Source organism: Ranitomeya imitator, chromosome 4 (genome assembly GCF_032444005.1).
Source record: "Ranitomeya imitator isolate aRanImi1 chromosome 4, aRanImi1.pri, whole genome shotgun sequence".
NCBI lineage: Eukaryota > Metazoa > Chordata > Amphibia > Anura > Dendrobatidae > Ranitomeya > Ranitomeya imitator.
The window spans coordinates 585,489,242-585,503,408 of record NC_091285.1 but is presented as its reverse complement, the minus strand read 5'-3'; the positions used below and the strand labels follow the sequence as shown (position 1 = coordinate 585,503,408).

The window sequence follows — 14,167 nt, the reverse complement described above, 5'->3', positions numbered from 1 at the left end:
CATACAGACACTTGCCCTATATAGTGCTGCACAAACGTTATGGCCCCATATAGTGCTGCACAAACATTATGGCCCCATAGATGCTCCATACAAACACTTGCCCCATATAGTGCTGCACAAACGTTATGGCCCCATATAGTGCTGCACAAACGTTATGGCACCATAGATGCTCCATACAGACACTTGCCCCATTTGCTGTTGCTGCAATAAAAAAATAAATCACATACTCACCTCTCCGTCGCTCAGGCCCCCGGCACTTTCAATATTCACCTGCTCCTCGTTTCGGCGCCGCACTATCTTCAGCATCTCCTGCACTGACATTGCGTTCAGGCAGAGGGAGCGCACTAACCACGTCACCGCGCCCTCTGACCCGAGCGTCACAGCTGAAGACAGAGCGGCGCCGGAACGAGGAGCAGGTGAATATCGTGCAGCACTGCGCTCCCCTCCACGTTATACTCACCTGCTCCTGGTGCAGTCCCTGCACGTTTGTTCCCTGGCGCCGGTAGCTTCTTCCTCTACTGAGCAGTCACCGTTACCGCTCATTACAGTAATTAATATGCGGCTCCACCTCTATGGGAGGTGGACCGCATATTCATTACTGTAATGAGCGGTACCATGTGACCGCTCAGTACAGGAAGAAGCTGTCAGCGCCGGGAAAAAGCCGTGCAGGGACCGCACCAGGAGCAGGTGAGTATAATTAGACAGCCCCCGTTCCCCCTCCCCTGCCGACTCCTGGGTATGATTTGATTATAAGCCGAGAGGTGGACTTTAAGCCCAAAATAATGGGGTGAAAATCTCGGCTTATACTCGAGTATATACGGGAACTGCTTCTCTATAATCTAAGTCACTAGCTACATACCCCCCAAGCATATAGCAGACACACTGGGGAGACTTGACAAGTTTTACAGTGCAGATAAAGGAGGAGCAGAAATATGCAGCTGCTTGTAAAGAGTTAATCATCTGCACTAGGAGGACATACAGTGCCTTGTGAAAGTATTCGGCTTCCTGGAATTTTCAACCTTTTCCCACATATCATGCTTCGAACATAAAGATACCAAATGTAAATTTTTGGTGAAGAATCAACAACAAGTGGAACACAATTGTGAAGTTGGAACGAAATGTATTGGTTATTTTAAATTTTTTTGGAAATTCAAAAACTGAAAAGTGGGGCGTGCAACATTATTCGGCCCCTTTACTTTCAGTGCAGCAAACTCACTCCAGAAGTTCATTGTGGATCTCTGAAGGATCCAATGTTGTCCTAAATGCCTAATGATGATAAATATAATCCACCTGTGCGTAATCAAGTCTCTGTATAAATGCATCTGCTCTGTGATAGTCTCAGGGTTCTGTTTGAAGCACAGAGAGCATCATGAAGACCAAGGAACACAACAGGTAGGTCCATGATACTGGTGTGGAGAAGTTTAAGGCTGGATTTGGATATAAAATGATTTCCAAAACTTTAAACATCCCCAGGAGCAGTGTGCAAGTGACCATATTGAAATGGAAGAAGTATCATACCACTGCAAATCTACCAAGACCCGGCCATCCTTCGAAACTTTCATCTCAAACAAGGAGAAGACTGATCAGAGTTGCAGCCAAGAGGCCCATGATCACTCTGGATGAACTGCAGAGATCTACAGCTGAGGTGGGACAGGGACAACAATGAGTCATACACTGCACAAATCTGGCCTTTATGGAAGAGTGGCAAGAAGAAAGCCATTTCTCAAAGATATCCATAACAACAAGCCACCTGGGAGACACACCAAACGTGTGGAAGAAGGTGCTCTAGTCAGATGAAACCAGAATCGAACTTTTTGGCAGCAATGCCAAGCAATATGTTTGGCGTAAAGGCAACACAGCTCATCACCCTGAACACACCATCCCCGCTGTCAAACATGGTGGTGGCAGCATCATGGTTTGGGCCTGCTTTTCTTCAGGGACAGGGAAGATGGTTAAAATTGATGGGAAGATGGATGCAGCCAAATACAGGACCATTCTTGAAGAAAACCTGTTTGATTCTGCAAAAGACCTGAGACTAGGACAGAGATTTGTCTTCCAACAAGACAATGATCCCAAACATAAAGCAAAATCTACAATGGAATGCTTCACAAATAAACGTATCTAGGTGTTAAAATGGCCAAGTCAAAGTCCAGACCTCAATCCAATCGGGAATCTGTGGAAAGAGCTAAAAACTGCTGTTCACAAATGATCTCCATCAAACCTCTCTGAGCTCGAGCTGTTTGCCAAGGAAGAATGGGCAAGAATTTCAGACCTCAATCCAATCGAGAATCTGTGGAAAGAGCTAAAAACTGATGTTCACAAACGATCTCCATCAAACCTCTCTGAGCTCGAGCTGTTTGCCAAGGAAGAATGGGCAAGAATTTCAGTCTCTCGATGTACAAAATTGATAGAGACATACCCCAAACGACTTGCAGCTGTAATCTCAGCAAAAGGTGGCGCCACAAAGTATTAGGTTAAAGGGACCGAATAATATTGCACGCCCCACTTTTCAGTTTTTGAATTTCCCAAAAAATTTAAAATAACCAATACATTTCGTTCAACTTCACAATTGTGTTCCACTTGTTGTTGATTCTTCACCAAAAATGTACATTTGGTATCTTTGTTTGAAGCATGATATGTGGGAAAAGGTTGAAAAGTTCCTGGGAGCCAAATGCTTTTGCAAGGCACTGTAACTGCTTCTCCATAATCTACATCACTAGCTACAGACTCCCAAGCATATACAAGACACACTGGGGAGACTTGACAAGTTTTACAGTGCAGATAAAGGAGGAGCAGAAATATGGAGCTGCTTATAAAGAGTTAATCTGCAATAGCAAGACATAACTACTTCTCCATAATCTAAGTTACTAGCTACATACCCCCAAGCATATAGCAGACACACTGGAGAGACTTGACAAGTTTTACCTCTGTAACTGTTTGTCTCCTTCTCTTCTTGATGCTCTATAATATGCAGGAACCCATCTTCCTTTGCATAACACTACATTCAGTAGAAAACCAGATCATAGCATGGTTCTCCCATCTATTTACACGCAGCCTCCATCCACACAGTTGTGTATCCATAGTCAGAAGCAGGAAGTCTCACACAACTGTCAATATAGAGAGACAGTAGAGAACCCTACCTCAGCCTCCTTCTCTTAAGGTACAAAATGTTTTAGGACTAGTGAGGACTTTTTTTTTACTTTTCCTAATTTTAAATATTTGAGAAAGTTATATTTTGGTATCCCTTTACTTCATGATGTTTCCCAGGTGGTGATAGGTCCTCTTTAAATGTCTATGTTAATGGTGAAAAGGGAATCAAGATATACCCACCTGTATAAATGTCAACTTTGCACATTACAGTTTTGAAGACACATTCTTCCACTGTCATCACTATATAACAATCATGCTTAACCTAACTATCCACACCAGGGAGTGACAACTTTGAGTCCATTAACTCCATATGCAGGTATTGAGAGCTCACTGAGGGTGGCATATATGGGTCATCATGGTTTTGAACTTCTCTGACAAAACCATGTAAGAGGCAAATTTTTCTAATAGTTAAATAAAAAAATAATGTAATGCTAAAAGCAAAAATTGCTGTCAATGTATCGAAGAAAGGCACGAAAGATGGAATGATTGTGTATTGCTGTTCAGTCGATGCTGCATCACGTCTTTGGCTGTTCACTGTGTCCTCTAAATGTCTTGTTCCTCTTCTTCTCCCTTATGCAGATGAATGATGAATTCACATCTTTGAGGTCTGTGCATGTGTTAGCTTGATATGTCTTCTTTGTGGTGGCGTTTATAGTGTGTGATGACTGTCCAAGAGGATCTCTCTGGAGGGAGGAGGATTTGTAGTCTCTATAATCCATTTACATAAACTGCAGGAGGGTACATGCCATAGTGTAATTCCTACTCCTTTCATCTGATTTCTTAGAAAATGCCAGCATCATACTTGTAATGTGTACATTGTGTGTCCTATATATTCTATATCTCTTAGTTTCTTCTCATTCATTTCACTGCCACTTATGTCTATCAGTAGCCTTCATTATCCATTCCTGGTCACTATACAGTATAAATTGGGAATGCAGGCTGAGCAGTCTGTTTTTAGGGATTATGACTTCATGGTGCAAATGGGTACCACAATCACTAGGATTACTGTACAGGCAGCTGCGGTGATGAGTGCCGCCATCTTACAGACCTTGGTTCGCCGGAATTCTGCTTCCTTTCTTTTCAGCAATGAGTCGTAACCCGGAGTATAGATGTCTTCCATCCAAAACTCCAAGTTATTGGGGTTCAAGGATTCCTGAGTCTATAAAGAAAAAAACACAGTAGACCTCAAGAGTTATAAAACTGAACATGGACAAAACAGAATTCATCATCTTTCCCCCATTTCACTCTACCCCTCCACCAGACCTATCCATCAATGTCAATGGCTGCTCACTTAACCAGTCCCGCATGCTCGGTGCCTCGGGGTGATCCTCGACTCTGCCCTCTCTTTCAAGCCACATATCCAAGCCCTTGCCTCCTCCTGCCATCTCAAACTCAAAAATATTTCCCGGATCCATGCATTTCTTGACCACGAAACCACAAAAATACTAGTGTACGCCCTTATCATCTCCCGCCTTCACTTCTGCAACCTCCTACTCTCGGCCTCCCCTCTAGCATTCTGGCACCACTCCAATCTATCCTACACTCTGCTGCCCGACTAATCTACCTGTCTCCCTGGTATTCCCCAACCTCTCCCCTATGCCAAGCCCTTTAACCTCTTTCTGACCTCGGACGGGGTCCGAGGTCAGATACCGCGCTTTGATGCAGGCCTCCGGCGGTGAGCCCTCATCAAAGCCGGGACATGTCAGCTGTTTTGAACAGCTGACATGTGCCCGCAATAGCGGCGGGTGAAATCGCGATTCACCCGCCGCTATTAACTAGTTAAATGCCACTGTCAAAAGCTGACAGCGGCATTTAACCGGCGCCTGTCACTTGATCGGGGGTCAGCGATGCTTCTGCATTGTAAAAAATAAGCCCTCAACCAACCACAGATCATGAAAAATGTAGACGCTACGGATATCGGAAAATGGTGCAATTTTTTTTATTTTTTTTTTAGCAAAGTTTGGAATTTTTTTTCACCACTTAGATAAAAGAGCACCTAGACATGTTTGGTGTCTATGAACTCGTACTGACCAGAAGAATCATAATGGCAGGTCAGTTTTAGCATTGAGTGAACCTAGTAAAAAAAGCCAATCAATAAACAAGTGTGGGATTGCACTTTTTTTTGCAATTTCACAGCACTTGGAATTTTTTTCCCGTTTTCTAGTACACAACATGCTAAAACCAATGTCGTTCAAAAGTACAACTTGTTTCACAAAAAATAAGCTTTCACATGGCCATATTGATGAAAAAATAAAAAAGTTATTGCTCTGGGAAGAAGGGGAGCAAAAAACGAACACGGAAAAATGGAAAATCCCATGGTCATGAAGGGGTTAATGGCTTCCTATCATCCAGAGATTCCAGTTCAAAACCCTTACTATGACAAAGCCATCTCGGTGCTCATACCAATCCGGAAAGTGACAAACCTAGAGGTCTGATGGAGACCTCTGGTTGTCATGCTGACCCATTGGCCGGGATTTCTGGCATGCTAGCCAGAAGCACGCATTAAATGTCTCTGTCAAAGATTGACAGCAGCATTTAACTAGTTAACAGCCATGGGTGGATCGCGATTCCACCCGTGGCTGGTAGGCACATGTCAGCTGTTCAAAACAGCTGCCATTTGCCAGGAAAGATGTGAGCTCAGTGCTGGAGTCCACAGCAAAGGGATGGAGTCCGACATTGGCGTAATATTACGCACAATGTCGGAAAGGAGTTAAAGGCTATGAAGCTCCCATTAGAAGTATATGAAAGCCAGAGCGAGCTTCTCATAGACTTCTATGGGGTTATGATCGTCGACTCGCGCCATGAAACACTGGAGCCATCTGGCACTTCACGAACTCCAAAAAGCAACGTCAATGGAAGGGGAAGATGGCAGCAGGTACGTATCAGACTAAGTGCAGGTACCTTATATTCAAAGCACCACTCCAGCGGTAAAACAAAAAAAACACCTGGAGTGGTGCTTTAATGAAATGAAATATATTTGCAATGGGTTTCTCCTAAACATGTTGTAATGTTTGTCTTCTTCTTCATTATTCTTCCATTCTAACAGCTCAATTCACTTCTCTCCTCTTTTTTTTTTTTTTTTTTAAATCGGTTTGATTAAATTTTAGTTTACATTACAGGAGAAGTGCTAGAGACTATCCTGACAAAGAGCCATCTCACCCATTAAAAGGCTGTCTGTCAGCACAGAATGACTCTTCACACCCAGCCCAGCACCTTGTAGTGGACACAGCCAGAATAAAAATTGAATTTTTAGTGTCCAAATCTGTCTGACATAAACCTCTTAATTAATCGCCCACATACTGTTTCTGAGCAGTTCATCTTCCCACCTATTTAATTTCCATCTATCTTCCCACCTTCTCTTTGTTGACTGACAGCTTTGGCTTTAGGCTATGTTCACACATAGCGTCGGGTCCCTGCGGGTTCTCCCGCAGCGGATTTGATAAATCTGCAGGGCAAACCCGCTGCGGTTATCCCTGCAGATTTATCACGTATTGTCCTGCGGGTTCCGCTGCGGGATTTTACTCCTACTATTGATGCTGCATATGCAGCATCAATAGCAATGTTAAAAATAATAAAATAATGTTATACTCACCCTCTGACGTCCCGATCTCCTTGGCGCTGGAGGCGGCGGTCCGGTTCCAAAGATGCTGTGCGAGAAGGACCTTCGTGACGTCACGGTCATGTGACCGCGACATCACCGCAGGTCCTGGTCGTATAGCAAACCTGAGACCGGACAGCCGCGTGCAGCGCTGAGAGGTGAGTATAGCATTATTTTTTATTTTAATTCTTTTTTTTTTTACCCAAAAATATGGTTCCCGGGGCCTGGAGGAGAGTCTCCTCTCCTCCACTGTTGTGAATTCTGCTTTTGGGCTCCCTCCGGTGGTTGTAGGTGGTAATGCAGTTGTCCCTAGGCTGCAGTCTTGGACAGGTGTATCCGCTGATTGCAATCCTGACTGGGGTATTTAGGTTTGCAGGACTCATTAGTCCTTGCCAGTTGTCAATGTTTCTTGGGAAGTGTTGGACCTCTGTCTGGCTTCTCCTGCTTAGCTGCCAATTCAGCAAAGATAAGTGTCTGTTCCTTTTTCTATTTAAGTACATAAGGCAGCACACTGCAGCGCTAAAACATGCAAACTTGAAAACACGAAATTTGAACTGCATTACTGCCCTAGAAATATGAAAAATGAGAGCTTTTAGCGCATAAAAATGGCCAATTTTATGTGTACCTGGTAGCCCCTTTACGGCATCTCTCTTATACCAGGTCCTATGCTTTTTCATATTTCTAGTGCAGTAATGCAGTTCAAATTTTGTGTTTTCAAGTTTGCATGTTTTAGCGCTGCAGTGTGCTGCCTTATTTACTTAACTATATACGAGTTGGCGACTCTGGGTTCAGCACCTGTTCACACTTAGTCTATGTTTGGATGTGCCGGCCAGGTTTTTGAAATGTATTCTTTAGCCTTCTGATCGTGCACTCCGCCTCCTAGCTTCAGGTGTTTTAATTACAGCAGGTCCAATACCCCTCCACAGAGAGAGAGAATTTTAGTCTAAGAAGAGGTTTCACATGTACCCATTCAGATGGAGACGTTTATTCTCAGTGAGGTAAGGCAAGCGTAGGACCTGGTATAAGAGAGATGCCGTAAAGGGGCCACCAGGTACACATAAAATTGGCCATTTTTATGCGCTAAAAGCTCTCATTTTTCATATTTCTAGTGCAGTAATGCAGTTCAAATTTCGTGTTTTCAAGTTTGCATGTTTTAGCGCTGCAGTGTGCTGCCTTATTTACTTAACTATATACGAGTTGGCGACTCTGGGTTCAGCACCTGTTCACACTTAGTCTATGTTTGGATGTGCCGGTCAGGTTTTTGAAATGTTCCTTTTTGTATGGCACACAAGCTGTGTGCTTGTTTTTTTTTATTGTATACCTGCTCTGTGTGTAGGAGTCTCTGGAGTTGCAGATATACGTTCCACGTCTTTAGTTAGATGGAGGAATTTTTTGTATAATCTGCTGTGGATATTTTTGGAAGGGTTTTAATACTGACCGCACAGAACTCTGTCCTATCCTTTCCTATTTTAGCTAGAGTGGCCTCTTGTGCTAAACCCTGTTTTCTGACTGTGTGTGTCTTTCCTCTCCTACTCACAGCCAATATTTGTGGGGGGCTGCCTATCCTTTGGGGTTCTGCTCGGAGGCAAGGTAGAATTCCTATTTCTATCTTTAGGGGTATTTAGTCCTCCGGCTGTGACGAGGTGTCTAGGGCTTGTTAGGTACACCCCACGGCTACTTCTAGTTGCGGTGTTAAGATCAGGATTTGCAGTCAGTATAGTTACCACCTACTCCAGTGAAAGTTTTCATGCTGCTCCAAGGTCACCGGATCATAACACTCCACCCCATGTACCACCCACACATTATCCGCTTACTTCCCGCATGGTGGGCACAGCCCCATGCGGGAAGTAAGCGGATCAATGCATTCCTATGGGTACAGAATCGCTGCGATTCTGCACAAAGAAGTGACATGCTGCGGGTTGTAAACCGCTGTGTTCCTGCGCGGTTTTTCCCGCAGCATGTGCACAGCGGTTTGCGGTTTCCATAGGGTTTACAGGTTACTGTAAACGCTATGGAAACTGCTGCGGACCCGCAGCTGCAAAAACGCCACGGTTCTGCGGTAGAACCCGCAAAGTGTGAACATGGCCTTATACAGTGGTCCCCAACTCCAGGCCTCGAGGGCCGCCAACAGTGCAGGTTTTCAGGATTTCCTTAGTATTGCATAGGGGTTGGAATCATCACCTGTGCAGATGATCACATTACCACCGATGCAATACTAAAGAAATCCTGAAAACCTGCACTGTTGGCGGCCCTCGAGGCCTGGAGTTGGGGACCCCTGGCCTTATAAGACCCTCAGAATGGCAGAGATAGATGACAAACAAGTAGATGGGATGGTGCACTGAACTGCTCGGCCGTGCCACAGGTTCGTTTAGCACCTCATTAGCATATTCAATCAAAGAATGACTTCTAGCAAACTCATCAATAGATTTGAACACTGAAATCTGATTTTTATGAGGCTTATGTTTTTTATAGGGTATTTTGCTATGTTTGAGCAGTCATTTTGTGCTGACACGGTCCTTTTAACACTGACAAGAATTGAGCAGCTTGAGGCGTATGGGAATACATGCAGCCTGCACAACTCACATGGTGTTACATTTTTTAATTAAAGCCAATAGAAAATATGTTTTATTTTACAAAATACATAGTTTAACTTAACAAAATGTACTCAAGGGTGTCCATAATCATATTTTAATATTTTATATGTTTACTTTTTCAATACTTTCAATATCTCTTTGTTGTAAGTGAATGGGAATATCCATGTATATGTGATGCTGAGTGACTAGTCATGAACAAGCGATGAGACAGGGTAGTCAGGAGGTTCGAGGTCTGATACCAAAAGGGCTGATGGTACGGGGGGATGGGGGGTGCAAAACAAAGGGTGGTCACTGGTCAGGAAACAGTCTGGGGTCAAATGCCAGGAGGGTATGTCAAGGCAAGGGTGTAAGATAAACGGATAGTCTGAGACCAAGTCCGGGCGGGGTAAGGTACCTTGAGGCTATGTGCACACGTTGCGGATTAGGCTTAGGAATTTCTGGTGCGGATTCTGCCTCTCCTGGCAGAAAACGCACCTGCGGTTCCGCAGCGTTTTTTATGCGTTTTTGCTGCGGTTTTCTTGCGGATTTGCTGCGGTTTTTACCCCTGCGGTTTTCTATAATGGAATGGGTACAAAAACGCTGCAGATTCACAAAAAAGAAGTGACATGCTACTTCTTTTAAAATGCAGCATTTCCGCAGTGGATTTTCCACAAAGTGTGCACAGCATTTTTTTTTCTCATTGATTTACATTGTACTGTAAATCAATTGCGGATCTGCACCTCAAAAAATGCTGCGGATCCGCAGAGAATCCGCAACGTGTGCACATAGCCTAAGTCAGAGAGCGTCAAGGGCTGAAGGGATAATCCACATGAATGGTCATGACAAATCCTAGGTCCGGCAGTAAGATCAGAGAATCAGAAACAATCAGGCACAGAACTAAGCACACACAAGACTAAGCTACAGCTGACACTGGACAGCTCACAGCTAGCCAGCTAAACAGCTGGCAAATCACCAAGGAAAGGAGAGACCTGGAGAAACGCCTGCAGGCTAGGCCAGAATGAGTGGCAGGGCTGTCAGTCAAAATGCTGACAGTCCAGCTAGCCCCATGATCAGATTGGATGACTGGGCTGTCGCTCACAACATTGAAACTCCAACACACTCCATATCCCATAGACCATCGGAGCTGTCACTCCAGCATCCCTAGGCTGCAGGAAAGATGAAACTGTGACTGTGCACATCCAGTGACTCAAAATGTGTATATACCTAATACTTATCAGAACTGAGTCGAGTTTGCTATAATTTATCCAGGCTAGGCGCAATGCTTTGTTAGCATTAAAAAGTACTGTAACTGTCATTTTAATTTTCTTCATAAATCAATACTACACGTGAAAACAAGAAATTTTGGAATATGTCTTATTAGAGAAATATGCTTCTTTCTTCTCATGAACTAATCATTCTTAAAATTCTCAGTTCATGGTTGAAAAATATTTAGAATTGAGAGTCCTCAGTGGTTGATACCTTTTAATGGCTAACTGAAAAGATGGTAACAAATTGCAAACTTTCCAGACTACACAGGTCTCTTCATCAGGCAAAGACCAAAACAAATTCTGTTTGCCTGATGAAGAGACCTGTGTAATCTCGAAAGCTTGCAATTTGTTACCATCCTTTAAGTTAGCCATTAAAAGGTATCAACCACTGAGGACTCTCAATTCTAAATATTTTTCCATCTACTGGCTAACACGGTACCAAGATATATTTCTTTCCTGTATCAGTTCATGGTTAAAATCTCTCTTTAGTGAATACAGATTGTCTAACTGCTTGTTTATTAGATGGTAGTGGGTGCTCATATGTTTCTATGGAGAATTACAGCTGTGGTTTCTAGAGAACTTGCAGCAGAATGTCTGTGTCTGCCTCCAGCTCCACTCGACTTCCATAGAATGTTCAAAGCACCAACTGCCATCTCGTATTTCAGCAATGTGGCAATCTAACTTCACTGAATACAGATTTTACCTGTGAATTGAAAATAAATGGTCAGTCCAAGAGGTGAATGAAGCAGATTTCTCTAACAAGATATACTAAAAAGTTCCTTATTTTCATGTGGACGATTGATTTATTAAATAAAAATTAAAACTATGGTTACTCTTTAAAGGCTCAGATTTTTTAAAGATGTTTCATTAAGTTCACATTTTTGTTTGCACATTACTTTTGTCTGTTCAATTTAGAGGAAAACACAAACAGAATTCATCTGCATGTTGAACTTTTTCAGGTAAAAAACTGACAAAAAAATGGAACCATAATAATTAATGGTTTCCTCTAAATTAATTTGCATCAGTTATGCAACATATCCGTTTTGCACATGAATTGCATTTCTCTGTTCTCTTGAGAACAGGGGTGGGAAATCTTTTTTCTGCCAAGGGCCATTTGGATAGTTATACCGTCCTTCGGGGGCCGTACAAACTCCGCCCACAAAGTACATCCTGACTCTGGCACTGGTTTCAGGACGTAATCTTTAATTGCATGCCCTTCAGTGTTCAGTAGGGAACACTGCGTGTGTGTGCTAACAGAGCAAGAAGAAATTAATGAGCTGGTTGTACTCAAAATACACCTCCCTGCCCAAGAATGTGGTCCCTGAGAATCTGCTCGGGGGCCTGATAAAAGGTCATCGAGGGCCGTAAATGGCCCTGGGGCCTGAGGTTTCCCACCCCTGCTTTAGAGGATCAAACAGATGTAAAGTTCAAACAGACACGTGAATTTAACCTTACGCAGTGCAATACACTGTATTGATCATGACGAGAGGAGAGCGATATGTACTGTTGAAGTGATTTGCTAATAAGGATTGCCTAGAGTATACACTTGAGGCCGAAAGTGTTGGCACCTTTGAAATTGTTCCAGAAAATGAAGCATTTAACACATGTTATTTTTTTTAAAGTATTGGAACAACACACCAAAAAACAGAGGGAAAAAAAGGCAAATTTAACATAATTTCACACAAAAACCCAATAAAGGGCCTGACAAAATTCTTGGCACTTTTCCAAAATTGTGGGTAAATAACTTTGTTTCAAGCATATGATTCTTGTTCAAACTCACCTGTGGCAAGTAACAAGTGTGGGTAATATGAAAATCACACCAGAAACCAGATCAAAAGGGAAGAAGATGACTTAATCTTTGCATTGTGTGTCTGTATGTGTCACACTAAGCATGGCGAACAGAACAGAAATAGAGGAATAGAACTGTCTGAGGACTTGAGAACCAAAAACGTTGGACAATATCAACAATCTGAAGGTTACAAGTCCATCTTCAGAGATCTTGATGTTTGTCCACAATGAACAATATAATTAAGTAGCTTTACAACCCATAACACTATGGCTAATGTCCCTGAATGTGGACGGCAGAGAAAAATTTATGAAAGGTTGCAACGCATGATAGTCTGGATGGTGGATAAGCACCCTCAATGAAGTGCCAAAGAAATTCAAGCTGTTGTGTGGGCTCAGGATGCATTAGTATTAGAGTGAACTATACACTGAAATTTAAATGAAACGTAATGCTACAGCAGGAGACCCAGGTGGAACCCACTGCTGGCACATAAAAAAGCTAGAATTCAGTTTGCCAAACTGTATGCAAGTAAACCAAAATCCTTCTGAGAAAGCATCTTGTAGACAGATGAGATCAAGGTATAGATTTTTGGTAAAGCACATAACTACTGTTTACTGAAACAGAATGAGGTCTACAAAGAAAAGAACACAGTACCTTCAGTGAAACAGGGTGGAGGTTCAAGAATGTTTTGGGGTTGTGTTGCTGCCTCTGGCACTGTGTGCAAGGCATTATGAAATCTGAAGATTACCAAAGGATTTTTGGTTGCATTGTAGTGCCCAGTGTCAGAAAGCTGGGTTTTTGTCCTAGGTCATTTCTTTTGGAGTAGGACAATGATCCCAAATATTCTTCAAAAACCACCAAGAAATAGATGGAAATGAAGCGCTGGAGAGTTCTCAAGTGGCCTGCAATGAGTCTAGCTCTAAATCCCATTGAACACCTGTGTAGAGATCTTAAAATTGCTGTTGGGAGAAGGCACCCATATGAGAGACCTGGAGCAATTTGCAAAAAAAGAGTGATCAAAAATTCCAGTTGAGAGATGTAAGAAGCTTGTTGATGGTTACATGTAACAATTGATTGCAGTTATTTATTCCAAAACGTGTTTAACCAAATATTAAGTTGAAGATAAGGGTGCCAAAATTTTTGTTCTGACCATTTTGGGGCTTTTGTGTAAAATTATGCCTAGTTTGTCTTTTTTTCTGGGTTGTTCCAATACGCACAGAGGAAATAACTATGTGTATAACAACATAAGTGTAGTTGCAATAATTTTATGGTAGAAATACTTTATTTTCTGGAACAATTTCAAGGGTACCAACACTTTTGGCCATAGCTGTATATAATATAGTAAACTCTGAGTTGTGTGCAGAATTAGGTAGTTAAAGGTTCTAATTTCATTGCTGTTCACACAGATATTTGCTTTGTAAGCAGTCATGAGAATAGTGTATATATTATAATTTACCTGGAGATCCAGTGCCGTCAGACGCCCTTTCTCTCCTGAGTTGTGTGCATATTCTTCTATTGTCCATGATGGTTGAGTTCGTTTTAACTCGGCCATTTCTGTTAGGCGCATGTCTGTATAAATGGGGTTGCTTTTCATGTGGGACTTCAGAGATGCTGGATAAGGGTGAGGGCTGAACACTTGTTCCACCATATAGGATTCCCTGGCTGGTTTTGGCATTCTGTGCAAATGAGGTATTTCATGCTGGCGATCCACCTGCAGCAAATATCAAAGATACAGTTTAAGTATATATCACCTGTTTTGCATTAAATACAACATACAGACAAGAATATATGT

The 14,167-nt window shown here is 42.6% G+C and overlaps 1 protein-coding gene across 1 annotated transcript in view; it reads right to left on the bottom strand.

The window, feature by feature from the left end:
* Nucleotides 1-3,221: 3,221 nt before the first annotated feature.
* Nucleotides 3,222-14,167, bottom strand: part of MINAR1 (membrane integral NOTCH2 associated receptor 1) — a 235,533-nt gene continuing 224,587 nt past the window's right edge. The window contains exons 3-4 of the mRNA XM_069766479.1: nt 13,832-14,086; nt 3,222-4,309 (exon numbers count right to left, since the gene is read on the bottom strand). Coding sequence (XP_069622580.1) covers nt 4,112-4,309; nt 13,832-14,086 — 453 coding nt within the window. The 3' untranslated portion in view covers nt 3,222-4,111. The remainder of the gene's footprint in view (nt 4,310-13,831; nt 14,087-14,167) is intronic.